Source organism: Protopterus annectens, chromosome 13.part0 (genome assembly GCF_019279795.1).
Source record: "Protopterus annectens isolate FY-2018-M chromosome 13.part0, PAN1.0, whole genome shotgun sequence".
Taxonomy (NCBI): domain Eukaryota; kingdom Metazoa; phylum Chordata; order Ceratodontiformes; family Protopteridae; genus Protopterus; species Protopterus annectens.
The window spans coordinates 289789962-289816999 of NC_056747.1; the positions used below are offsets into that span (position 1 = coordinate 289789962).

The 27038-nt window shown below is 41.2% G+C and overlaps 1 protein-coding gene across 1 annotated transcript in view; it reads left to right on the forward strand.

Annotated features, from left to right (window-relative positions):
• The window catches only part of LRWD1 (leucine rich repeats and WD repeat domain containing 1), a 721948-nt gene that overhangs the window by 383857 nt on the left and 311053 nt on the right, over window positions 1–27038 (forward strand). The window contains exon 9 of the mRNA XM_044053858.1: window positions 2288–2495. Coding sequence (XP_043909793.1) covers window positions 2288–2495 — 208 coding nt within the window. The remainder of the gene's footprint in view (window positions 1–2287; window positions 2496–27038) is intronic.

Genomic DNA, 27038 nt, shown 5'->3' on the forward strand with positions numbered 1-27038 from the left:
TTATTGGGGGTGGGGTCTTCCTCTGCTCCCAGAGTTGTGCTGCCAATATTTATATATCCTGGTTCTCAAGGCTTGCTTGTGGAGATGGCGATATCCTGGCATAGAGCCCTTGTTGGACCCCTGTGGTAGGGTTAGGTTTCTACCATCAGACCTCTGGAGCAGCTACAAGTAAAAGAGTCTTCCCTTCTAGTGTGATTGGCCTCCAGTGGTTGATGGCCCTTGAGTTGTTGCTTTACCATCATTTTTTTTTCTTGCAGGGGTCAGCGTGAGGGGATTTCCTACTATGGTCAAGGGTGGGACTTCACATTTTCCTGAGACTTGCACCTACTTTTAGGGTAGTGGTCTTCTTCCTGATGGGATTGTCTCCAACAGTGTATCCTGTTCTGTAGGTCTAGCTGTCAAGGTCTCAGTGACCCTTGGTCATTGACAGCTTTCCAGATTGTTCTGTGATTTGTGGAACAGGGGATTGACATGTTTTGTGCAATTCCTAGAAACTTCTTACTGCCCAGATAAGTTGTACTGCTTGGGATTCTGCTCAACCTGAGACTACACCTAGTGTATCCTTGAAGTCAGAGGCAACAGACACATTTTTACCGTTGCAGTTGATCTGTTTGAGGATCTTCACTGATGCATCAGAAATTTCTTCATGTCCAAATCCTGTGGGAGAAGGGTTTCCTCATCCTGCCATGGTTTGGAACATTTCTTGTAAATGGGCTGTGTATCATTTGGTTGTGATGAATATGTAGATCCATGTAGTGGTTTCCTTGTTTTTCAGGAAGATGACGACTACGGAGAAGGGGATAAACTGGTCTGCATGGAGATTGTTTGCTTGTGTAGTTAATGTGTGATGTCATTGCGTACATTATCTTGGTTGCAGGGCCATCTCCATTATTCATATTAAAGCATTGAATTACATTTTCATAAAGGGTAGAGCTCTTCAAAACTGCACCTAATTCTGACTGGTAGAAAATATTTTATCCAGCGCAAAACACATCAAGGAATAATCCTCATAAAAATTCAGTTGATACCATAAAATATATTTGTTCTCGTCTCATCCTGCTCATGTGCTTTATATTCTGTGGAAGTCAGACACCAGGTGGATCTCCTGTGACAATGCATCACACTACCAAGAGCCCAAGCTCCTACTCCACTTCTAGAATTTGAAGTGTACCAATGAGATATTCTAAGATACAGACATTGTGCATTTGCCATAGTGCTAGATCTTTTTATCCTTACTCCATCCACTTCAATGGCTCTCCCACTTCTGCACTAACAAATTGTCATCATCCCCCTTGGGTTGGTGTAATTAGAAAAGAGAAGAATGTCTGCATAAGTCAGAGCAAGTGTGTGTTGTTTGAAATTGTATTGACCACAGAAGTTTGTTAGTGCACTTGCCAGTAATTTCTAAGACTGGCGAGCTTAACCATTTCAAGTGGTACTTATGACAAACGAGTGATGTGATTGCTTTAGTGAGTTTTTGCTTAACTGCATTTTATCCAGCTTAGTATTGTCAGTGAATTTTTATTGTTTTCTGTTTGTTTCGGGAGAGGATTGGTGACGTCATGCGACATTCTTTGCTTAAGCTTAGTAATGCAAAAGCTTATATTTTTGCCTGAATCCACCATCATACCTTGTACAGCTTGCACAATATGCCACATCTAGCTGTCACTGACTCATTAATCAAAAAATAATCTGCTATTTGTAATGCTGGCTTTCAAGATTTATTTTATTTTATTTATTTAACATTTGTTTACCGGGAGAGTTTAACTGGGACAGAGCCCATTTTCAGCGGAGGCCCACGGAGAAATGCTGCAGATGCATGTCATTGGAATGTGAGAGGAAACCCACGTGAATGCAGGGAGAACATGTAGACTTTGCACAGAAGGCACCCCAGCCGAGAATCTCTTGCTTTGAGGCGACAACACTAATCACTGCACCACTACATCGCCCAACAGATACAGATCATCCTTTTTCACAGACCAGCTTTTTTTATGTGAAAGATTGTTTCCAGCTCTTCTTATTTGATTTGTTTAGAGAACCTGCTTAATTGGCAAGTTGTTTTTATGAAATTCTTCATTATTGCATCAGTGTGAGAAGTACTGCAGGCATTGTAGTCTGTGGGGTTTTATAAGTACTGGCATTTTTAGCTTGGAGTAGCAGAAGTGTTACAGCTACATGACTTTCATTTACAGAATACAATGAAAGAATGTTAACTGTTGATATAGAACCGTAGACAATTTTAGTAATAAGTACTTGTGACATATTTTATTAACTTTTTAATTTACAGGAATTATTTTCATTGGCTTGGACCACTCTGACAATGATAACATCTGAAGGGCAGAAGAGAAAATTCAATGTACTGGCTGTGGCAGGGCGAAAAGGAATTGTGAAACTCATTCACACTCGCGCTAACATTTGCTATGGAGAAATTAAAGCACACAAGAAGCCCATTTCAACAATTTGTTTTAGCCCGAAGCAAGAAACTTTCCTTTTCAGTAAGTTTAATTATAGAGTATAAACAATCACAGGGGTATGGGGTGACATTGTTTGGAAGTCTGAACCAGCTTTAGTGGGATTTGTGCACTTGTACATATTGTTTTGTGCAGCGTTACCAGTAGTTACACCACATGGAATAGTTTGAGAGACACTCATCTAGCTGCCATGAGAGGCCCATTTAGTTTACTAGCCCTGAATTTTGTTGGAGCTATCCCCTCTTTCCACAAGAAAGAAAAAGTGAATGAATGTTGTCCAAGATCACTATACATGTTTGTAATCAAAGGTTTGCTGTCACTAATAAAACTGTTGGAGCTGTGTATGTGTTTTTTTTGGGGGGGGGGGCTCTTTGCCCTCCAAGTTAATGTATGTTTCTGTGGTTTGTTTGTGGGTTCCTTAAAACAGGAACACCCCTTGATGCTACATTGCCAAATGTCAGTACTTGACACCTGTTGATGAAATTTCATTTCAATGCTTTAGTATTGATGAATCGTTTGAAATGAGTGTGGTTAATCAGCTGTCTTATGTTCCATTTTGCCAGCATATTTGATTTTTCAGTTCCCATCCATCTTCCACCTAAATAGTCAGTGACATGTTTAGGAGCTTTTACACTTATTCATCCACTTGTTTGTCCCTGCTAGCAACAGAATGCTTCCCTGTCACCACTATAAGCAGTTAACCAGTGGGCTCCTACACATCCTCTCCTATGTAAAGGAAAGGAGACACGATCGGCCATTAAGCTTTTTTCTTCCTGACCAGTGGGCTCCTACACCTCCTCTCCTATGTAAAGGAAAGGAAACACCATCGGCCATTAAACTTTTTTCTTCCTGACCAGCACTGTCACCTGTGGATTTGCCTAGGAAGCCAAGTTACTAATTGCAAAGATGGTTACCGTTCTTCTACAAGGGCATGCTAGTTAAAGGATTACTTTTTTTTCCCTGGCAGTTTAACTTTTGTGATTTTCAGTTACAACCTGGAGCATTAATCAGAATTGCTGTTTGCAGCATTCTTATGTTAAAATAACTATGCTAAAATCACTCTTACACATACTTGCTTATAAAAAGCTTGGAGGTCTGCTGTAGATAAATTAAATATCCTGTACTGTAGCATTAGGGAGCAAGTTTCATGATTAGTGGCAAATGGTTTCCTTAGCCATGTAATCATGCAGCACAGGATGTTTCATTTGTCTAACAGCAGACAACACCCCCATGAGCAAGCGAGTGCATGCGCACGCATATTTTTATTAAGCTATTTTTTTTGTATTTTTGTTATTTTTTGTTTTCTGCGTGATTTCAGTGGAGTGTAGTTTTTGTGCTGTTTCTTTTGCAGAAGAAGACTAATTGAAATAGTAAATATGTTATATAAATATCCTTCAGAAAAGAAGTTTTGGTTTACTTTAAGTTATGTTACTTGAGGTAAATTTAGAGGGAGGTATTTTGAGTCACTGAGGAACAGCAGGAAAGAAGTTAGTTTTAGTTTCCCCTCACTGGAATGTAACTTTGTTATTTTGGGAAGTATTTTATTTTTATGTAGTTTTTGCATTGATGTTTGATAGGTTTAGGAATTGGACTGGTTAGAGATCTGTTTCATTTTGGGAGAGTTAAGCATTTGGGTTAAGGTTTGTGTTAGCGTTTGTGACCATGTTGTGGAGCTTGGCAGTCAGTGCCCATGTCGTGGAGCATGGTAGCCTGGGTAATTGTTTGCTTGCTTTGGGTCTATAGGTAAAAGTAATATCCTTAGTAATTGTTATTTGTTATAAGTTTCTTGGATGGTGGAAGTTTTTTTTCTGTATTTATTTATACTCCTGTATAAAACTCTTATTAAAAGGTTATTTAAAATACTTTGCTAGAGATTTGTAAGATGTGATGTTTGTTTAAAATCTTTTAATTGGTTCTAAATTAAGTGTTGAAAATGTATGTATTTATTTATTTGCATTTATTAACCAAACTAGACAACTGGTCCTAGGGCCTGTCTTAAATGCGGTTCAAGCCAAAGACATATTATACAAAGTTGAGTAGAAAGACAATCAGTGGTAGAACTGCAAAGTTAAATGCACAAAAGTACTGGAGAGAAAGTAATAAATGTTTTTGAATACATTACTTGAGTGGAATAGATTCACATTACAATAACAGAAGTATTGTAAAAACAAATGTACAGATAATCCGTGAGAGTGGAGGCAGTACATGTTTATGTATAATATTTGAGAGATTGATTACTGTAGCAACTGAAATGCAGTGAGTAAACAAAATGGTAGCCAACATTGTCCTGACATTGCAAGAGCAATATAGAGACATTAAAAAATTTGACAGAGGTAAGTGCTGGCAACAGTTCATCTGAATCTTATGACCATTTGCGCCTTGCCACAACCCACTCTTAGATGGTACCTCCTCCCTTGAGGAGGGCTAGTCCAGTCAAGTTGAGTGTGACTTTGGGAATATCCATCCAGTCACCCAAGTCCTATTTGAAGGGCGATAATGTATTCCACTGTTTAATTTGCAGGGTAAATCTGTCAGTGTTAGGGGAAGTGATGCATAATGAAACATCTCTCTCCACCTTGTTTTATCTGATTGCTGGTGAAGATTTAGATCCCTGGTTTGTAAGTATATGGGACTGTTTGATTTATAGGGGAAATTTATGGGGATACATGAAATCCAGGACCACTAGGTCCCTAGTGGAACTGAAGGCAAGGCAAAATCTATTCCCATGAGTCTGTAAGATAATGAATAATTGGTCAGTTCATCCAGTCTTTTCTGGTAGCTTAAGGTTTTTAAGACCGTGATTTTCTTAGGAACTTATCTGATATTTCTGGTTGTTTGATACGTCTAGTGCAGTACATCTCAAACAGGGCATTCTATTCAATAATTGGCGTAATGAATGACCTCTTTAGATATGGATGATATTCTTTTGGCAATTAGATGTACTAAGTAGCAGGACTTAGTAAAAACTATTACATAATGATCAAAGGAGTAAAAACTATTACATAATGATCAAAGGAGAAGCAATTATCAACAAGTGCCAAGGTCCCTGACAACATTCTCATTTTGAAGTGGGCAATCTTCTATGTTGTACATAACGGACAGGTGTGTGCGAAATGCACTTTTTAGCATTTAATTTGAGCCCACTTTTAGTATAAAAGCTATATATGACTACATTTTCTTGAAGGATTTAGGTATCTGAGGGAGGCTGGAGAATAACTGCAAGTTTGCACCCTTCTGTAGACTTGGTGATCTTGGTTTATAGTATGGAGATCAGAAAAGTATATGCTTAACAAAAGAGCTCCCAGCACTAAGCCCTGCGTGACAGCACTGGTCACTTTCATATTTTCTGATGATGCATCTGCTTAAATGAAAGAAAGTCAAACAGATTAATAGATGTTCATCGTGTTTCACTGTTGCAGTCATTACTCTTGGGTTATCCTGCTGGCAGGCTACCCGCAGTCAGCCTGAATTCCAAAACCCTGGTCCGGCGTCAGTTGCTGTCGCCTCTTTCCTGACGTCAGTGCGCCAGGGGTATAAAAGATGCAGCCGACGCCATTTTCTTCAGTCTTTCTTGCCGCGCGGTGCCTGAAGCAAAAGCAGTTCGCAAGTGCCGGTCGGCCGACTCCTGAGATTTTCAAATTCGAATATCAGAACCGAAGTCTTCATTAAAGCTAAGTACCCCATTGGGGAAACTTTTTTCTTGCTCCAGACTGATGTCAGAAAAAGTTAACAATTGTATTTCTTGTTGGAAGCAAATACCTCATAAGGATTTTCATTCTTACTGTACTCCTTGCCTAGGCCCTGACCACGGCGTTGCTAACTGTCGGTTTTGTGCTAGATTTAACCAACGCGCTATTAAGCGTCGGTTCGATTTTGCATTTCATTACTTTGGCCAAAGATTTAACTATATAATGCCGTCGGAACAGCCAACCGGAGTTTACAAAAAACGCAAGGACAAGGAAAAGGATAAGTATCCGATGTCCAAAACCGACGACGAGGCCTCCGTTAGGCCAGTTGCCGGTTCTCAGTGGGGCGCTTCGCAGCCCCTGGCGCCCGCTACTTCAGAGCCACAGGCCGCTTCCGACTCTCACGTGGAGCTGACTGGGCCTCTGGATACTCAAGGTATTGGACACTTGGAAATCATTCCCTCAGATAGGTCCGGAACCGTTGAGCAGGCATCTGCTTCTGAGGGTATCTTCAGACCTACACAGTTATATGTTGAACCATCTTCAGCTTCAAAGACTAAAGCAGCTCTAAAGACAAAGAAACAAGTACAGCATTCTCCTACTCAGACTTTCATGCCTAAAAACCAGATGCTTAAAATGGCCGAAGACCTAATTACAGCTCCTTTAGGGGGAAAACTAGCACTTTTTTCACCAAATTGGCAAATGATTACACAGGACAAATGGGTCTTGAGCATAGTGTCCCAGGGCTACAGGTTCCATTTTCACACCCTACCAAGGGCAAAAGGTATGCCAGACCTGCCACACAATCAATGGGCAGAGGCACAAAAGTAAATTACAGCCCTCATGGACATGAGGGCCATTCAGCAAGTACCACAGCAAGAGCAGGAGCAAGGATTTTACTCGAGACTTTTCTTGGTGCCCAGAAAGGACAAAAACTGGAGACCAATACTGGACCTGTCTATACTAAACATGTTTCTGGAGGTTCCAAAATTCAAGATGTTGACTCTACAGCAGCTACTGCCCATGCTTGGCAAGAAGGCTTGGCTCGTAACTTTGGACCTAAAAGAGGCGTACCTGCATGTCCCAATCAGACAATATTGCAGAAGATACCTCAGATTCATAGCTGGCTCAATGCACTACCAATTCTCTGCACTGCCCTTTGGCTTATCTACCGCGCTCAGGGTCTTCACAAAATGCCTGGCACCAGTAATTGCATTTTGCAGACAAAGAGGAATTCAAATATATCCCTACTTGGATGACTGCCTTATTCAAGCAGAGAACAATGACATTCTTCTAAAGCATCTGGCGTTTGTAAAAAGATTACTAATTTGCCTAGGGTACACAGTAAACGAAAAGAAATCAAAACTAGTACCCTCTCGAGAGATAATATTCCTGGCTGCAAGCTTAAATACAACTGCCCAGATGGCTTATCTCACGCCAGACAAACAAAGGCAACTGACTTCTTATTTCAAAAAGTAGGAAACAAAGACTCAGTTATCTGCAAGGAAAATCCTGCAGGCCTTGGGCTTCAAGGCATCCTGCATTCTACTAATTCCATATGCCGGACTGCATATGAGGAAACTACAATGGTATTTAAAAAGTGTTTGGACTCAGCATTGCCACAGCCTGGAGACAGTAATTACCCTCATTCTCTGCCTGCAACAGGAGTTTTGATGGTGGGCACAGGCCTGCCACCACAACAAGGGTCTGCCATTCACTTTACCTACATCCAGACAGACACTGACAACTGATGCATCAGATTATGCCTGGGGGGCCCATGTGGCAGGAAAATATATTCAGGGCACATAGCCTGCAAACCAGATGCATCTTCATATCAATCAAAAAGAGATGCTAGCTGTTCGGAATGCCCTGACAGCTTTCAAGGATCTACTTCATCCAGTACAGCTACTGATAAAGACGGACAATACTACGGTCATGTGGTACATAAACAGGCAGGGAGGCACACACTCCTACCCCCTCTGCAGACAAGCAATGACCTTGTGGGACACAGCATTGACTTATCAAGTTCACCTGCAGGAAAAACAAATACTCTGGCAGACTAACTAAGCAGAAACCTCATGGATTCCCACGAGTGGAAACTGGATCCACAAGTCTTCAGCATGATAACAAGGAAATGGGGATGCCCAGACATAGATCTGTTTGCCTCCCCCTCACAACTGCCAATTACAGAGATTTTGCACAAGGATTCATCACAAACAAGCATGGAAAGTGGACGCTCTATCCTTCAGCTGGAAAAACCTAACAGTATATGCCTTCCCTCCATTGCCTGTCCTTCCCAAGGTACTCCTAAAGGTCAGACAAGAGAAGCCAAAAATTATACTGATTGCACCAGACTGGCCATGCCAGCACCAGTACCCAATCCTAAAGAGCTTGTCTCAAGGTCCAGCATGGATATTGCCTCAGACTTCTCACTTGCTGACCCAACAAAACAATCGGATCCTGCACAGCCAACTCAGGACCTTAAATCTGGCAGCATGGCGGATAATGTAACCATTCAGAACACTCCTCTTTCAAAAGCTGTTATGGATGTTATCTTGGAGGCCAGGAGGCCCAGTACCAGAAAATCTTATGCAGAAAAATGGAAGAGATTCTGTGCTTGGAACCAGGAACAAGGCATTGACACGTATGTACCAAATATTCCTCAGATTTTACAATGCCTAACTGAGATGCTGGACAGAGGCCTTTCCTTTTCATCAATTAAAATTCATGCCTCTGCCATTTCGGCCCATTACAATACGGAACCACCTATCTTTTCTCATCCTTTATTAAGGCAGTACCTCAGAGGGGCCAAAAACATCAGGCCTCCAAGGAGAGCACCAATTCCGGCATGGGACCTCAATTATGTCTTGGAAAAACTCACACTGCCTCCTTTGGAGCCAGCCTCAACAACTGATATAAAATTCTTATCCTGGAAAACAGCTCTGCTCCTAGCAATAACCTCTGCAAGACGAGTCTTGGAGTTACAAGCACTCATGGCTGTGGAACCTTTTATCATTTTTCATCCAGACAGGGTTTCTCTGAGGACAGACCCTACATTTATGCCTAAAGTGGTGTCTAGTGTGGCCCTCAACCAAAACTGTTCACTTGCCTACCTTTTATCCAAACCCACAGAACAAGGGTGAGAAAATTCTGCATTCTTTGGACATACAAAGACAGCTACGCTTCTACTTGGACAGAAATAAAGCTTTCAGAAAGACTGAGCAACTTTTAGTGTCATATGCTTCAGGATCACAAGGAAAGGCTATCTCAAAACAGGCTGTTTCTAAATTGATAGGTCATTGCATTCATTTCTGCTATTCTTAGCATGGCAAATCGGTGCCTAAGGGCATTAGGCCTCATTCTACCAGAGCAGCAGCCACTTCAGCAGCCTCCCTCAGAGGAGTACCAACCAAAGACATCTTAGAGGCTGCAACTTGGAGTTCAGTGCACACTTTTACAAAGCACTACCACTTACCTCTTTACTCTAAATCCAGAGCAGGCTTTGCCACTGCAGTTCTGCAGGGCCTCATAGCCTCTCCTAATCCTATTTAGCTCAGCCACCCATCCTCAGCTTTGGGACTCAACCCAAGAGTAATGACTGCAACAGTGAAACACGATGAACATAGTACAGTTGTGTACCTACCATAAATGTAGATGTTCGAGTGTATTCACTGTTGCAGTCCAGGTTACCCTCCCTCCGTCCCCCTTTCTTTTGCTGGGGTTTATCTGTACTTCTCTATTCTATACAACCTATGTGGTGTATTTGCTTGTAGATGAAGGAAATGTTAGCCTACCCTTTTGGGGGCACCTGACATCGGGGGCAAGAAAAACTGAAGAAAATGGCGTCGGCTGCATCTTTTATACCCCTGGCGCACTGATGTCAGGGAAGAGGCGACAGCAACCGACGCCGGACCAGGACTTTGGAATTCGGGCCTACTACGGGTAGCCTGCCAGCAGGATAACCCAAGAGTAATGACTGCAGCAGTGAATACACTCTAACATCTACATTTATGATAGGTGCACAACTGTACTTTCATTGTCCACACTTTGAAGCAGCAGTCCAGAGGCATTCAAAATAGTAGAAAACCTAGTCCGTGTGTTATAGGAATAGAACAGTCAGCAGCATGTAAGCAGTGTTTGAGCAAATATTGTGCAGTCCTTACAGGAGTACGTTTAGAGAGATTGTTAGTGAAAAAAAATGCTTTTAAATAGAATTATAGAGGCATGTGCAATTTGATATTTTAGCTTGTGGGATGTGTATTATATCTTTTATTGCTTATATTGCTCATTGTTTTTTTCCCCACTTCTTTTCTTTCACTAAGTTGGTTTTCTTTTAAAAAATAATTCTTGTACTTTACTTATTCCTTTTAAACATGCCTGTATTATTCCATCTGTATAACAAGAAGTTATAACTTACAAGATGTACATTCTGTTTCATTTTTTTCTCTCTGAATGTCCAGTGAAAAGTCACCGTGTCCAGTCAGATCATCCCACTAGGTAAATGCAAATAAATAACTTCGTTATAGATTCAAATTTAAAAGTATTTGATTTGAGAGACATATAGCATTTATTTCAAGAGGCAGAAAAAAATGGGAGAAGTTAAGCGGGAGAGATAGTTGTACTCAGCAGAAATGGAGTCATTTGTTATTTTCCTGCATTCTCTTCGGCTGTTGTGCCAGACAGTTGGGGAGAAGGGTGAATGGGAACTTTTTAGTGTGAAGTGTTCTTTTTTAAATTTTATTTCTTTATTTTGCAAGCTTTCTTTCATTTAGGTTGTGTTTAACCAATTGAATGGGTAGACAGTTTTTTCCAGCTGAGGGCAGATTTTTGGCAGGGTGCAATTATTTATTTATGCATGCATGTATTTATTTTGTTTTTGTTTTGTGTTTCCCCTAGAAGAGTCGAGCTTTATAATTGTCTGTAGCTACCATTTTGTGCGGGTTTCTGTAGTGATTAAATTTTTTTTACATTTGTATTTTTAATATACAACTGTATTTTTAGTTTTTATATGTTTGTGTTATGGTTTTTGTTTGCTTTTTTTTTCTATGTTTATATATTTTGTGCGCGCGCGTGTGTGTGTGTGTGTGTGTGTATATTAAAAAATATATACATATATATTTGTATGCATATATATATATATTATATATATATATATATATATATATATATATATATATAATGCGTGTGTATATGTATGTATATACGCACACACACATGTACATATTACATGTTAGTTGTGGGATTATTGCTTATGTTTTTATTGTGTTGATGCAGTTATCCAACACCTACTCTAATGGTGAATTGCTCATACTAATATACTTTTAAGTTATGATTGATTTTTGTCATTAAGTACAGATGAATGCTCACAGGTGATTGTTTAAGTTAAAAAAAAAATACAGGTTCAGGTACTGAAGCACCAATTTGTCACCTTGGGAGAGTGGTAAGTATTATTTTCCACATTATTTGACTATTACAGTAGCTTAAGCTATTGGGATTATATCCTGCCAAGGATATGACCAACTGGACAGCTTTTCAAAGCTAAAGGGATCCTTCCACATGTTTTAAACTGCCAGGGTCTCAACCATCTCTTGTAAATATTTACATTTGTGCCTTTTCTTGGTTCCAAGTTCCCCTGCTCTATGCAGATCTTTGCAGAATCTGCTTATTTTTCTAGTCATAGACTCTCTAAGTTTAGTAACACCACTTATTCTCTTTTGCCAAAATCATTGTATTAGTAGCTTTTGTGCTTTGGGGTTATTATCAAGAAATACTTGCTTCACAACAACATTTCTAAACTTCTGCATCTTATTGAAATACTCCCTTATCTTCCCTTTAACACTGAGCACTTGCTCTTGTTCTAGAAGATTCCCAGTCATGTACAATAATCTTTGGTAATTCTTCTAAATAATTCCTCCTACTTTTTCCCATTTCTCTTTCTCTATTATTTTACCACATTTTAAATTCTACTTTCATTTTATCCCACTTCTCAGCTATCCTTTGCGAATAAATGTGCAGATCCCTAACTACTCTTAAATCATTGCCACTATCCATTATTTAAATTTATTCTTTTTAATAGATAGATATGTAGGAAGATAGGTATGTAGGAAAGTGCCAGTGTCTCATTTTTACTTGATTACCTTGCATTTTTATCTTCGCCTTTATTGGTACATTGTCTGAAATAATTCTTGGATGTACTTCAGAACTATCAGTTAAATACTCATGCTGCTGTAAAATATAATTTTGCCCAGACTTACACAGTTAAATTCTTGTCTGGATTCTTGCAAGTAACTTCACATCTTCCATTCCCAATATTCTCATATATTTCTTTAGAAATATGTCCTCTTTTGTTGCATTTTCCCTTGTAGATCTCCCTGATGCATCTTCACTATTGACTGTCATATTCCAGTCCCCATCCACGAATAGCATTCCCTACTGAAATCTAATTACTTCTCCTTAATTCTGTTAAGTTCATTAATAGTAGTTTTAGGTGGGAACATACTACCCAGCGTTGTCCCCTTTCCCTGCCAGTAACCCATCATTACCACAATTTTGCCATTGCTCTTTCTTCTCCTGTTTCTTTATTGGAATCATTCTCGCAATCAGTCTTATTGCCCCCTTTATTCTGTTAATGTTATCAGATATATGCCACCTCCCTTTACAAAACTAATTAGGGAGTACATTTGCCATTCTCTTAGCTAGTATAGACATAAAACAAATTTATAATCATTGGTTTAAAATTGGAATGGATCTATATGATGCTGATTCTGAAGGCTCTGTATTCTTTTTGGGTAATGCTGCCACCACAACTTTCATTCAAGATGCTGGTGGTACTCCAGCCTCCCCTCTTTTATAATAATAATAAACAAAATCTTCCAGATCTTTATTGTGTTCTTCCTGCTAATTTCCAAACTTCCAAAGGCATACTGTCTGTTTCTGGAGGCTTCAGCATTGATTGAATATACATCATTGATTTTAATTGTATTGTTCCTATCTTAGCCTGTTATGATCTGAGCCTCATATTCCTTTAATAATGACATAATTAAGTCTTCCATTAATATCTCCATGTGTGACTTATTTTTATCCTCTTCGTCTCTCTGCTTCATGTAAAGTTTCGTAAAAGCTCTACAACATCTCTAATAGCTCTATATGATTTCTGGTTATTTTTCTTGTCATAAGCTCCCTACATTTGGTGACAACTTTCTAATTTTTGTTACCTAATTCATATGTTAAAAGATTTTGTGGTTGGAGTTAGAGTTGCTTAACAGCCACCTTTCTCAACTCATACATATTATTCAAATACTACTATATTTTCCCTTTAGTTTGCTGCAGTTGCTCCTCTTTATGTTCTGTGAGATTCTTCATATTCTGTCATACTTTAACTGTTGTCCATCTTTCTTAATATTTCCTATTACTTCTTTCCCATATCTGTTTTTGTCTTATTTCTGCCGTGTTTTATAATCCATTTTCATTGTATTGCACTCTCTGGTCATCTCTTCTGATGACATTTTCATCTTCCCTAATAATTCTGAAATAATTTACTCTGCCCATTCCTTAAATTCCTCTCTTCTTAGCAGTTAAGTTACAAAGCCAGTGTTTCATTTGTATGTCATTACCCTGCACCTTTAACTTGGTCTTCACTGGTGCATGATCTGAAATAGTGTGTTGATGTGTGGCAGAGGATTCTCTTAAATACATATGCTCATGTGAAATATGATTTCTATCCAGTTTAGCCCAGCTATTTGTACCATGGGGAATATTTTTAAAAAGTGTACAAACCCCTGTTAAATTGCCAGGTTTTTGTGATATAAAAAATGAGACTACAATAAGTCATTTCAAAACTTTTCCCAACTTTAGTGTGACCTATAACCTGTACAATTAATTTGAAAAACAAACAGATCTGTTAGGGGAAAAATATAAAAAATAAAAAGCATACAATAAGGTGGTTGCATAAGTGTGCACACCCTTAAACTAATACTTTGTTGAAGCACTTTTTGATTTAATTGCAGCATTCGGTCTTCTTGGGTAGGAGTCTATCAGCATGGCACATCTTGACTTGGCAAAATTTGCCCACTTTTCCTTGCAAAAGTGCTCCAAATCTGTCAGATTGCGGGGGCATCTCTTGTGCACAGCCCTGTTCAGGTCACCCCACAGATTTTCTATTGGATTTAGGGCTGGGCTCTGCCTGGGCCATTCCAAAACTTTAATTTTCTTCTGGTGAAGCCATTCTTTTATTGATTTGGATGTATGCTTGGGATCATTGTCGTGTTGAAAGGTGAAATTCATGTTCATCTTCAGCTTTCTAGTAGATCCCTAAAGATTTTGGACCAAAAGTGACTGGTATTTGGAACTGTTCATAATTCCCTCCACCTTGACTAAAGCCCCAGTTGCAGCTGAAGAAAAGCAACCCCAAAGCATGATACTGCCACCACCATGTTTTACTGTGGGGATGGTGTTCCTTTGATGATGCAAAGTGTTGTTTTTGCGCCAAATGTGCCTTTTGGAATTGTAGCCAAATAGTTCAACCTTGGTCTCATCAGACCAGAACACATTTTCCCACATGCTTTTGGGGAGACTTGATGTATTGTTTTGCAAATTTTAACTGGGTCTGGATGTTTTTCTGTGTAAGAAAAGGCTTCTGTCTTGCAACCCTACCCCACAGTTCAGACATATGGAGAGTACGGGAGATTGTTGTCACATGTAGTACGCAGCCAGTACTTGCCAGAAATTCCTGCAGCTCCTTCAGTGTTGCTGTAGGTCTCTTGGCAGCCTGCCTGACCAGTTTTTGTCTTGTCTTTTCATCACTTTTGGAAGGATGTCCAGTTCCTTGCAACATCACTGTTGTCCCCATATTTTCTCCACTTTTTGATGACTGTCTTCACTGTGTTCCATTGTATATCCAATGCTGTGGAAATTTTTTTTACCCTTCACCTGACTGATACCTTTCAACAATGAGATCCCTTTGATGCTTTGTAAGTTCTCTGCGAACCATGGCTTTTGCTGTAGCAGGCAACTGAGTACAAATTAGGAAAATCCTACTAAGACAGCCAAACTTTATTTGTGATTAATCAGAGTCTCTTTAATTGATGGCAGGTGTGTACTCAATGAGACTAAATGCTGTAATTAAATCAAAAGGTGCTTCAACAAAGTATTAGTTTAAGTGTGTGCAAATTTATGCAACCAGCTTATTGTACGTTTTATTTTTTGATATTTTTCCCCTAACAAATTTGTTTGTTTTTCAATTGAATTGTACAGGTTATAGGTCACATTAAAGGTGGGAAAAGTTTTGAAATGATTTATTGTGTTCTAATTTTTTTTTATATCGCAAAAAACTGGCATTTTAACAGGAGTGTGTACACTTTTTATATCCACTGTATGTAAATTCTCTGTGTTTCTGCTTCAGAATTCATATCTTCCGTGTCACATATTCTCATATATTTCCTTAGAAATCTACTCATGTTATATTTTGTCTACTAGATTCTCATAATACATTTTCACTGTTGCAAAAGAGGTTCTAGTCCATAAATAATAATCTCTGTGCAAAGCTTTTTATTTTTCCAAAAATTCTCGAGTTCCATAGTTAAATGCCAGTGTAATCCTGCAACCCTTTCAGTAATCCATTACTACCACAAATCTGTCATTATTGATATTTTCCCTCTTTATCTCTGTTGGAGCCTTTTTAGCACTCAGTATTACTCCCCCCTTCCTTTGTTCCTGATATTCTGCTGAATTTCTACTGTAAAATTCTTTCTTTATCAAATCTGTATGCTCATTTCTATCCAAGTGTGTCTCCATTAACATTGCCATTTGTACCCTACTACACTTGTTAGTTTAATTCTGTGCTCTTTGCTTTTTTGTGTATACCTGTAAGGCCCTTATATTCCATGCTAATATTGACAGAGTATTTTATTTTTATTTATTTATTTTACATTTGTTAACCGGGCTAGTCCAACTGGATACATGTCCATTTTCAGTGGAGGCCCGAGGAGAAAAGCTCCGCTATCTAATACATGATAATTAACAGTATATAGTCAAATACATAAAAAAAATTCCACACACGAGAAACAGTAAAAATACACAATATAAGAATAAGCATGGAGAAAAAGTACACAGTGTAAAGGATATACAAGCATACACAATACTTAGGACATTTGAATGACAATAAGAGGTAGCCATTAGAATATAAAGTTCTTACTCTGTCCTATAATATTTGACATTTCTTTTGAATGCATAATCTGAAGTTGTTAATCTTCTTCCCATTCATCACTGATGGGGTTCGGTTCCGAGCCCTCGGAACTGAGTCGGCCTTATACCAAGCTTGCATGCACCAAAAACTCTCGAGCAAAGCTGCTACCCACAATGCACTTTGCTCAGTTACCTCAGATTTCGTTTGCTGCGCAGCCATATAACAGCTTTTCACCGAGCTCTCCAGCTAAGTGCTTTTTTTCAGATATATTTACTGGTTTGAAAATTTTTTTCTCCTTTTATAACTTGTTCTTGTTCTACCCACAGGTATTTCTCTCTTACCATTGTTGGTAATTTCTTTGTATTTCTAACTTTCTACCTTTACGGTATCTTGTTACCATTGTTGGTATTTGCTTTCTTTCTCCCTCATTTCCTCTCTTTCCTCTCTCTTTCCGTTGTGTGCGAGAGTGTGTTCTGGGATGTCTGAAAAGAAGGAAACTACTGGGTTTAAACACGTGGACACTGAATAAACATCGTAGCAAACTTATTTTAAAGGGCCTGCTTGCTTCGCCTTTTTCGGAGGCCATTTCTGCGACTGAGGTCTCACTCCCTCCTTCGGACAAGAAACCTCCTCGATCGGATCCCTCTTCACCGGACAGTGATAGAGGTAAGGATCACAAGCACAAGGCCCACAAGTCCTCTTCTGAACACCGTTCTGCCTCCTCGGTGCTGACTACCACATCGGCTCCGAGCTCAGCTCCAGTGAAGTTTACCGAGGTAGCCTCGTCTGTGCCCACCCGGGCACCGACAATTATGGCACTGCCTTCAGCCTCGGTACTGACCAATGTATCAACTTCTTTATTGGCACCGACTTTGCCCATTTCAACTCCAATATCGGCTCCGACAACTACCTCAGAACCGTTCCTGTCATCCACCCCTACAATGACTTCTGCTCTGAGCCTGTTCATGGCTCCGACCATACTTTTATTACCAGTTGCAAAATTGGAATCGTTGGTGCTGTTCTGCGAAACACCATGGAACCGATACTCATCCAATGTAGACCCATTTGCCGGACAAGCCTGCAGCCCCTTTTTGGACCGGCATGACTCCCTTTCAGGTGCTTCGTTGAGATCCACCAGGAGCCTTTCCAAATTGGATGTGGTGCGCCTTTTTGATCAGCTGCTGACTGCTAGGGGAATCTCAAATCCGCCTAGACCCTATCCCACTCCTGGCTTTGGGTCTATTTCTCCAGCAACCACTACTTTCTCTCCTCCCATGGACCCCTCGGTTCCAAGGCTCATCTATCCAACTTTTACTAGAGGAATTCCTTCCTCTGCACCGACATCAACTCTGTCTGAGACTCCAAGATCCCTTTGGGTACTGGTTCCGTCGGAACCCACCCTTCCTCAATCTCATGCTTGGGAGGTGGAGGCCCCCGGTTCCGGTGTCTGTTCCGAAGGTTGTATTGGCCCCGACTTCAGATCAGAGGGTGTCTACTGCTCCAAGCTTGATTGAGGCTCTGTCCCCGGGGGTGGACCGTCTGGAGCAGGGTGTGACCCCGGTTCCAATTTTATCTTCTTAGGTTCCGGGCTCCCATTTCTCTTTGGGCAGGCCCACTTTCCAGGTGATGGAAAGGACGCTTGCTGCCAGCAATCCTCCACAGTTGGTTATTCTCCCAGTTCCCTCCATGCCGCAGCTGTCAAAGGCCGCCCCCCCCCCCAGGACTCAGAGAGCATAAGGCCAGGGAGACCCCTGTCCAGGGCATTTCACTTTCCGAGTCTTCTTTCGATGTTCCCACCAAAGTACCCCCTCAGAAACGGGTATGTAAGAGGAAACACACGGACTCCCTGGAGGAGTCCCTCATGGAGGATACAGACTACGATGATGGGGAACGGTCCCCACGTTCACCCCCTGACTATGTCTCCTTTGGGGACATCTTGGAAATCTTGAAACAGAAGGGTGATTGGAAGTCCTCAACCCCTTCCTCAGAGGAATCCATATTCCTGCAGGTCTTTCGCTCTTGGCCCTCTACTTCTTGGGTGAACCCCCCCGCCAATGAGTTGGTTAAACTCATAGTGCAACGGGCTTGGAAGAACCCCTACTCTGTTGAGGCCATCCCCAGGAGATCAGACAAAGTATTCTCCCCTCGAGAGGATCAACCCCATTGGTCCAGAGGCTTGCCAGTAGACGCTATGGTGGTGGCAGCTGTCACAAAAAAAGACCTTGCAGAAGAGAGTCCTGCTGTTTACCCGCCCAGCAGAAAGTCCTGGGCAGTGGACAGGTTAGGGAAGTGAGGCTTTGTATCAGCGACCTTCACGGTTAGGTCTCTGAACTTTCTGGCTCATTTTACGAGGCTCCAGAGAGATCTTATCTCCAAATTCTCCAGAACCCTCACCGGTCAAGTATCGGATGGAGCACAAGATAATGTTGCTTCCCAACTTGCCACCCTAGAATCCATATCTAATTCATCCATGAGGTTGCTGTCGCACGCAACCGAAGGAGCAGCTAGAGCTGCGGGTGCAGGCGTAGTCATGAGACGTCATGCCTGGATGCGCATCTCTGACCTCGCGGATGCCTTCAAGTCTTCCTTTCTAAATGCCCCCATCGAGCCTTCGGCTCTGTTTGTGTTGAGGTCAAGGATACACTAGCCAGGTACGAGCAAGACAGGAAGACCTTGTCTGCCATTGGCCCATGCTTTTCCAAACCTCAGCGTTCTTTCTCCAGGAATCAGAGGAGTGGAAAGATGTGGCACAAGAAGTCTCAAGGTCCTTTCAGAGACGCACGTGGTGAAGACTCCTCCAGAGGCAGAGGGGGTTTCAATAATGGAAGACGTCCCTTTCGGGGCAGAGGGGGTCCATAGAACCAGGGCTCCAGAGATTCCTTTTCAGGTAGACCATATCAGTGCTCCTGAGATGCTGCCCGATTGCTTTCTTGTGGAAGCAGTCGGGGCACGTTTCTCTCTGCACCAAGCTGCCTGGCTATCCATTATGAATGATCAGTGGGTGCAGAGAATCATTACCAGAGGCTACCATATTCCACTAATATCCTATCCAAGACCTCCGAAATCCCTTCCCGATGTTCCAAAATACGAAAGCTACTTCAAAAACGAGCCATCCAACAGGTCCCCTCAGATCAGTGCATATCAGGGCTTTACTCAAGATACTTTTTGGTGCCAAAGAAAACAGGGGACTGGAGGCCCATTCTGGATCTCAGTCAATTAAACAAATCAGTAGTTCAGACCAGGTTCTGCATGGTCACGATTCAATCCATCCTCCCCTTTCTGCGGGAGGATGTGTGGATTTGCTCCTTAGATCTTTGGGATGCGTATTACCATATCAAGATGGACAAACACTCCAGAAGCCTCCTTCGCTTCCAGTTGGGAGCCAGTCACTATGAATTCAGAGCCCTGCCTTTCGGTCTCTTGATGGCCCCCAGAATGTTCACAAAATGTCTTGCAGTGGTAACAGCTCATCTGAGACTTCAGGGATTCCAGGTGTTTTCATATCTAGACGATTGGCTCCTCTCCGCTTTCTCTTCTGGTCAGGGCCCTCCGCTACACATTGGCTCCAGCGGAGTCATTAGGCATCACCATACATTGGGAGAAATCAAACCTTCCACCATCACAACAACTGGAATTCATAGGGGCAGTATTCAACACGCAGTCAGGCCTAATCTCACTTCCTCTCCACAGGCTTCAGAAACTCAGAGCACAAGTTCAGGTGATACTCTGTCAAAGCACGGTGTCTGCAAGGGAGATTCTTCAAGCCTTGGGATCTATGGCTGCAGCCATCCCCATAGTTCCCTTAGCCAGACTACACATGAGATTACTACAATGGCTCCTTCAGGCCCAGTGGATACCCAATCTCCACCTCCTGAGCTCAAAGATCCTCATCACCAACATTTGCAAACAAGATCTCCTCTGGTGGATGAGTACAGATGAAAATCTTTGGTGTCTTCCCTTTCAGGTTCAACAGCCCAGTGCCACGGTGACCACGGATGCTTCCCTGATGGGGTGGGGGACCACTTCCAGGGAAAGTCAGTCCAAGGCACGTGATCTGATGTAGAGGTAAATTTGCATATCAGTGTCCTGGAGTTAAGAGCGGTGCTGTTGGCGTTGCAAGCTTTTCATCCGCTTCTGTCTGGAACGATTGCTGTCCAGTCTGACAACATGTCTGTGGTCTGGTACATAAACAGGGAGGGGCCAAGTCTTACCCCCCTTTGTCACGACTCATGGCAGTGGGCGATGGCTTCCAACCGCTTCCTGATTGCAACACATATCCTGGGGAGCTCCAATGTGATTGTGGACAGACTGAGCAGATGCATCCTTCATCTTCACGGGTGGTCTGTCAACCCTAGTGTGGCGACAGAAATTTTCAGCCGCTGGGGCCAGCCATGCTGAGATCTTTCCGCCTCCCCTTCAAATACAAAATGCAGCAGCTACTTTGCCCTCTTTCCCCTTCTCGGGGAGTCACCGAGAGACACACTCTAGTCCACGATTGGCCCACAGGTTTTCTTTATGCTTACCCTCCGATTCCTCTGATTCCCCTTGTTCTACGGAAGGCCATTTGGTTGAGAAGCAAAGTGATCCTCATCGCTCCGGTCTGGCCTCGCCAAGTGTGGTTCCCCTTCCTTCGACCTCTTCTGTTACAACCTCCTTGGATCCTAGACACTCATCAGGACCTAATTTCTCACCCACAAGGGCCGACTCCCCTGAATTTGTCCACCCTCAAGCTGACAGCTTGGTTTCTCCACTTCCGTTAGCTGCCAGGCAGGAAACCCTTTCTTCACCTGTCCGGGATATTATCTTGGCTTCTCATAAACCATCCACCAGAAAATTTTACAGGGATAAATAGAAAAGATTCTCTGTTTGGTCACATAATCAGGAGCTAGACCTGTTCTCATCCCCCAGGCCACTATTCTTCATTATTTGGCTGAGCTGTTCGACAAAGGGGCCTCTGCTTCTACCATTCGAGTACATCTAGCAGCTATTTCCAACTTCCATAATGGGTCTGAAGGAGTACCACTTATCTCCTCTCTTCTTTGCAAGACCTTCCTCAAGGGTATTTTTCACAGCAGGCCTCCCATCAGACAGCTGGTGGAGGCATGGAATTTGTCCTGGGTTCTGCAGGCTCCCTCCCTGCCACCGTTTAAGCCGGCTGCCACCTATGATCTAAAATTCTTATCATGGAAATCCTTATTCCTGGTGACTATAACTTCAGCAAGACGAATTTCTGAATTACAAGCATTATGTATCAAGAGACCTTATCTGATCTTTCATAAGGACAGAGTATCACTTCGAACTAACCCATCATTTCCTCCCAAAGTGGTTTCTGACTTTTCGATTAACCAGTCCATCAAACTCCCTGTATTTTTCCCAAATTACTCTAACAAGGGAGAATACTGCCTGCATTCCCTGGATGTTCTTAGATAATTGTGATTTTATCTGGACAGAACTAAATCATTTTGCAAGTCAGACCAGATTTCCGTTTCCTTTGCGGGCTGTAGAATGGGAGGTGCAGTATCAAAAGTTACTTTGTCTAAATGGCTCAGGGATTGCATTGCCTTCACATGTTTTCTTACGGAGGGATCTAAGCCCGGCCAAATCAAAGCTCACTCAACTAGGGCTATTGCAGCATCTGTTGCCTTCCACTCTAGGGCCTCCATGGATGACATTTGTGCAGCTGCCATTTGGGCTAAGCCCCACACTTTTATGAAGCATTACAAATTGGATCTGATCTCCAGGGGAAGAGTGGCCTTTGGTTTAATGGTTCTCAGGAATGTTCTTCCATAAGGGCCACCCAGGTTCTCCAAGTAGCTGGGGACTCTATCCCATCAGTGATGAATAGGAAGAAGATTAACAACTTCAGATAAAGAGGTTATGTCTTACCATAACATTCCATCTGAGTTGTTGATCTTCCAGTCATCACACCCTCCCACCAACCCCCTCCTAAGGTTCCTGGCGGATCTTCTGGGTCTTTGTGGTGTATTAGGGTTTCTGCGCAGAGATGGCCTCTGACTTATTCTTTTTCTATATGTTGCATGTAAACTCAATCTGAGGTAACTGAGCAAAGGGCATTGTGGGTAGCAGCTTAGCTTGAGAGTTTTTGGTGCACGCAAGCTTGGTATAAGGCCGACTTGGAACCGAACCCCATCAGTGATGACTGGAAGAAGATCAACAACTCAGATGGAACGTTATGGTAAGACATAACTTCTTTTTTCCACCATTTAACTTACATGCACACATTGTTTGGCAGGATGAACTCTTATGTAGTTGCTTCTGATCTCCATTTGAACCCATGTCACATTTTCAAGACTTTTTGCGTCAATAAAAACACTTGAACAAAAAACTAAATAGATTTTCCACCCCCATCCCATGTAATGTACAGCAAACACACAAAACTATGTACATTTTGCAAGAAATGTTTACCCTTCCAGATGGGAGCAGTTGCTCGTAATCAAGGGCTGTACCTATAGGCATTATCTTTTCTAAAGTTAGATACCCATGATAGATGAAGTTACTAGTGCTGAGAATATGTTCATCATATGTGAATATAAGGCAAATAGTTCACCGATTTAGGAGATTTATTTCTAAAAGACTGGCAACAGAGGCAAAACTCCAGGCATGTTATCGTAAAGTGATACTGCCCCTTGTATACATGGATTGAAAAGTATACTGATGATTTAAAAGTGGACGTTGTCATTACTGGTGATTAGGAGAGTAAAACAAATCTACATTAGTTATACAGAAGTTTATAAAGTGAGTCCTGCTTTGATCGTTTAAGTAGAATTTTCATTGTAAGACAGAACATTTTTGCAGATGGCTTTGCCCCTAAATTTTAAATAATCACCTCTTTGATCAGTGTATTACAGGGGGAAAGGGGACCTGTCCTCCACTGTAGTGACTTCAGACAGCAAACATGGCCAGCTGTGTAGTTATGGCAGTTTCAGGCAAGTGGTACTGGAACAAGCATCCTATTCTGAGCAGGATGAGATTTACATTGAACCCTGAATAATCTCTCTGACTCGTGTATTAAGAGACTGTGTAAAGAAATGTTTTGTTGTGCACCTTGGTATGAGCAATAAGAGGTTTGCATATGACAATTGTGTTAGTTTGCTGAAATGAGCAAGCATGGGTACTGATTTTGAAATAATCTCTGACAAAACTGGCTTTTTATTTTACATAGTGTATGGACACAAGACAGAACATTACAAATATTTTCAGAGGCTAGCTGACTAGTGAGACACAGCATTTAGGAGCACAAGTATAATTTTACCTATTTGCACAGTATCACTGGCATCCTAAGAAATTATAGGGATGAAAAGAAAAATCATTACCCGCATTTCCCTCAGACTGATGAAACTGAGCATTATTGACTTCACCACATAGCTATCCCTTAGTTTTTGCACCTGCCCTGCAACCTCACATTAGTATTCTAAATCGAAGGTCAAACAACATTGGAGATAACGAAACAGATTGTCAAACTGAGTATTCTTTTTTCTGTGACCTCAGAGATGTGCATCATATTAATCACTGCTGCAGTAGCCCTAGGTATGAGTTATATCCTACCAAGGACATATAATGGCTGGTCAACTTCCAAAGTGTCAGTGCACCTTCCATGTGCCCAGACAGTCAAGCAATTTGAACTGAGCTGACTAAAAGGCAAGTTTGGACAGGAAGCCCTTCAGAGCTTTACTGCCACCAAAGAGTATACTCCTCTGTGGCTTTTGAGGATCAGTGGTCAGCTTGTGATTTCATTTGCTGAGCAGATAAGTTCCTTTTGGGGGAAAAAATTCCATTTTCTTAAATTTATTGAAGTTTTTTTACTTTTCTCTTTTAGAAAAGTTGTTTTAAAGCTAGGAGTGTTGTGTATGAACAGACTGTCTCAACACTGTAACATACTTAAGAGCATTTTTTTTTCTTTCAGTTTAAAAGTAGTGTTAACTAACTGAAAAAATATTTTCTGTGGGGAGATTGTATTATTTTCCCTTTGTGAGGCTGGCACAGTGTTTGAAAAAGGTAATTTTTGTGTACTGGTAGTTTGGTATTTGCTACTTGCCTTCCCTGGAAAAGAGGCATAATTTTCAACTTGACCATGGAAAAGACTACTGGTCCTTCTTCCAGCCACAAAAAGAAAAAATTAAGCGACAGCCTTTGCCACCACAGCAGGTGGATGACTCTGCTGTGGCCATTTCTTGTACCTCAGGTTTGTGTCGAGGTTTAATTCTGGTTATTGATCCTTCTTGTAAAATAGTTTCTGGTAAAAGAAATATAGATTTCTCTTTTTCTGAAGAGATTCAAGATTCTGAATCTGAACTGGAAGATACAGGGTTGAATTTAGGGGGTTTTTATTCAGATTTCTGATTCAGACTCGAGTGAGAGTTCAGTTTATGACTCTACCTGTGGGGGGTTCTTTTTTCTCTGAGTCTATTGCTAGAATGTGCCAGTGTTTTCAATGGGCAGACACTTGAGATTTCTCAGTCCTTCAGAAAGTACTGTGAGTTGCTACAGAAGGATTTTACAGAACCTACAGCCATTCCTCCTTTTCTGTCAGCTTTAGAGGATGTGTGTCATACTACCTGCAATGTCCCTTTTAGTTACCCAGCTGCCCCTAAAAAAGCAGGATGCATAAAATTCCTCAGTCTCTTTAATTTTTATACACGTTTTCCTAATCCTGACCCAGCAGCTATAGCCTTCGTTGATTCCACTGCTGTTAAGCACTTAGGTAATTCCAATTCTATTCTTTCTGATATGGTTGGAAAAATTGTTGATAGTGATCGGGGAAAAGTATATTTTTCTGCAACGTTGGTTTTCAGAATTTTGAATTAACAGGTTCAAATGTTAGTTTGTTCTGACAAATTGTATAAAAGTATGATGGATTTTTTTTTTTTAAATATGCAGTTTCCACTTGCGAGGAAAATCTGCTTTAAATAACTTGATTTCTTCTCTTGCACAGGTCACTATTCATTGTTTGCAATGTGTGTATGACTCTCTTGTTACTTTTTCTAAGATTATGGCCACTGGTGGTGGTTTAAGGAGGTTTGCTTGGCTGCAGTCTCAGAATCTTACAGATGATAAAAATGAGATTTTAAATTCTCCCTTGGCTGTAGATTTAGTATTTGGCCCCTCTGCTGCAGAAGTGATCAAAAAGTCTGATGAAAGACGCAAGCTGATTCAGGAAATCACTAAAGATTTTTCAGCTGTCCTCTTCCAAATTGTCAAGGGATTTTCTTTCTCCTATTCCACTTGTCAGAAAACAGAATAAACAGTCTCAACAGAATTCTGGTAAACAGATGTTTAAAATCCTCCCAAAACCAAGGACAGTCCAATATGCCTGAATGACTTTTCAAGAGACCTTTTGACAACCCCCACACTGGTCCCCTTTTTCATGTAGAAAGTCTTAATCTCAGTTTGTTTGAATTTCATTCATCAAGATTAGAGATGGCAGTGGGAGAGAATTCAGGGGGTCATTCCTCATCCTGCAGATCAGACTCTATTTTTTCCACCTCTTCTTCCTCACATGTTGTCCTGAGCATTGCTAGAACCAGTTCCTCCTTCCCCAGTCTGATCGAACCAGTTCTTCGTTCCCAAGTGAAGAATGTTTCTTATTCAAAGATGTTCCTAGTGCCAAAGAAAGAAAGAAAATGCTTAGAGACCAGTTCTGTATCTTTCTTTCCTAAACCTGTTTGTGGTAATACCCTAATTCAAAATTATGTCACTTCACAACCTGTTAACTCTTTTTCTTCTTTCAGGTTTCGTAAAACAATAAGTGAGAAGGTCACTGAAAAAACAATCAGAAAAACAAAATGAAAGCTCCAGCAAAACTAGACCTTCCACTGAGTCAACTCCCAAACCTCTTGTATCAGAGGCACATGGGATGTATGCAAATGAACCTTATGAACGTCAGGTGTTTCAGCTAATTGGAAATTCTGAATGCCCATGACTTGTTTTGTCATTTTAATGGACAATTTCAGGCCAATAAAGTCAAACCCCACTAGCTGTGGATATGCATATTTTGGCCTTGTTATGACCTCGTCAGCACAGTCCACAGCTAGTGGGGTTTGGCTTTATTGGCCTGAAATTGTCCATTAAAATGACAAAACAAGTCATGGGCATTCAGAATTGCCAATTAGCTGAAACACCTGGCATATATCCCATGTGCCTCTGATACAAGAGGTTTGGAAGGTCACTCAGTGGAAGGTCTAGCTTTGCTGGAGTTTTCATTTTGTTTTTCTGATTTCTTTCAGGTTTCCTGGTAATTACAGACTTATAAGATACTTATCACATCCCTGTTCATCCAGACTTCAGACATTTCTTAAGATTTTGTATGTCTGGCTAACATTATCAGTTCTCTACCTTAATGTGTGGACTATCCACTGCACTAAGAGTGTTCACAAAGTGTCTTGCTTCAGTTATAGCTCATTGTAGGCTGCAGGGTATCCTCATTTTCCATATTTAGACAACTTTCATGTCTTTGCAAAGTCTTTTTTTCAAAATGTCATGAATCTTTCATTTGGGTGAGAGATCTGCTGCACAACCTGGGATTCCAAGAGAACATTCATATGTTTTTCTTGACATCTTCACACAGGATTGTGTTCCTGGGATGTCTACTGGACACCTCAGTTCAAAGAGCTTTTGTTCCTTAGGAAAAAAAAAATAGATATTTATTTAGATCTGTTTCTAAGGTTTTCCGCTCAGACT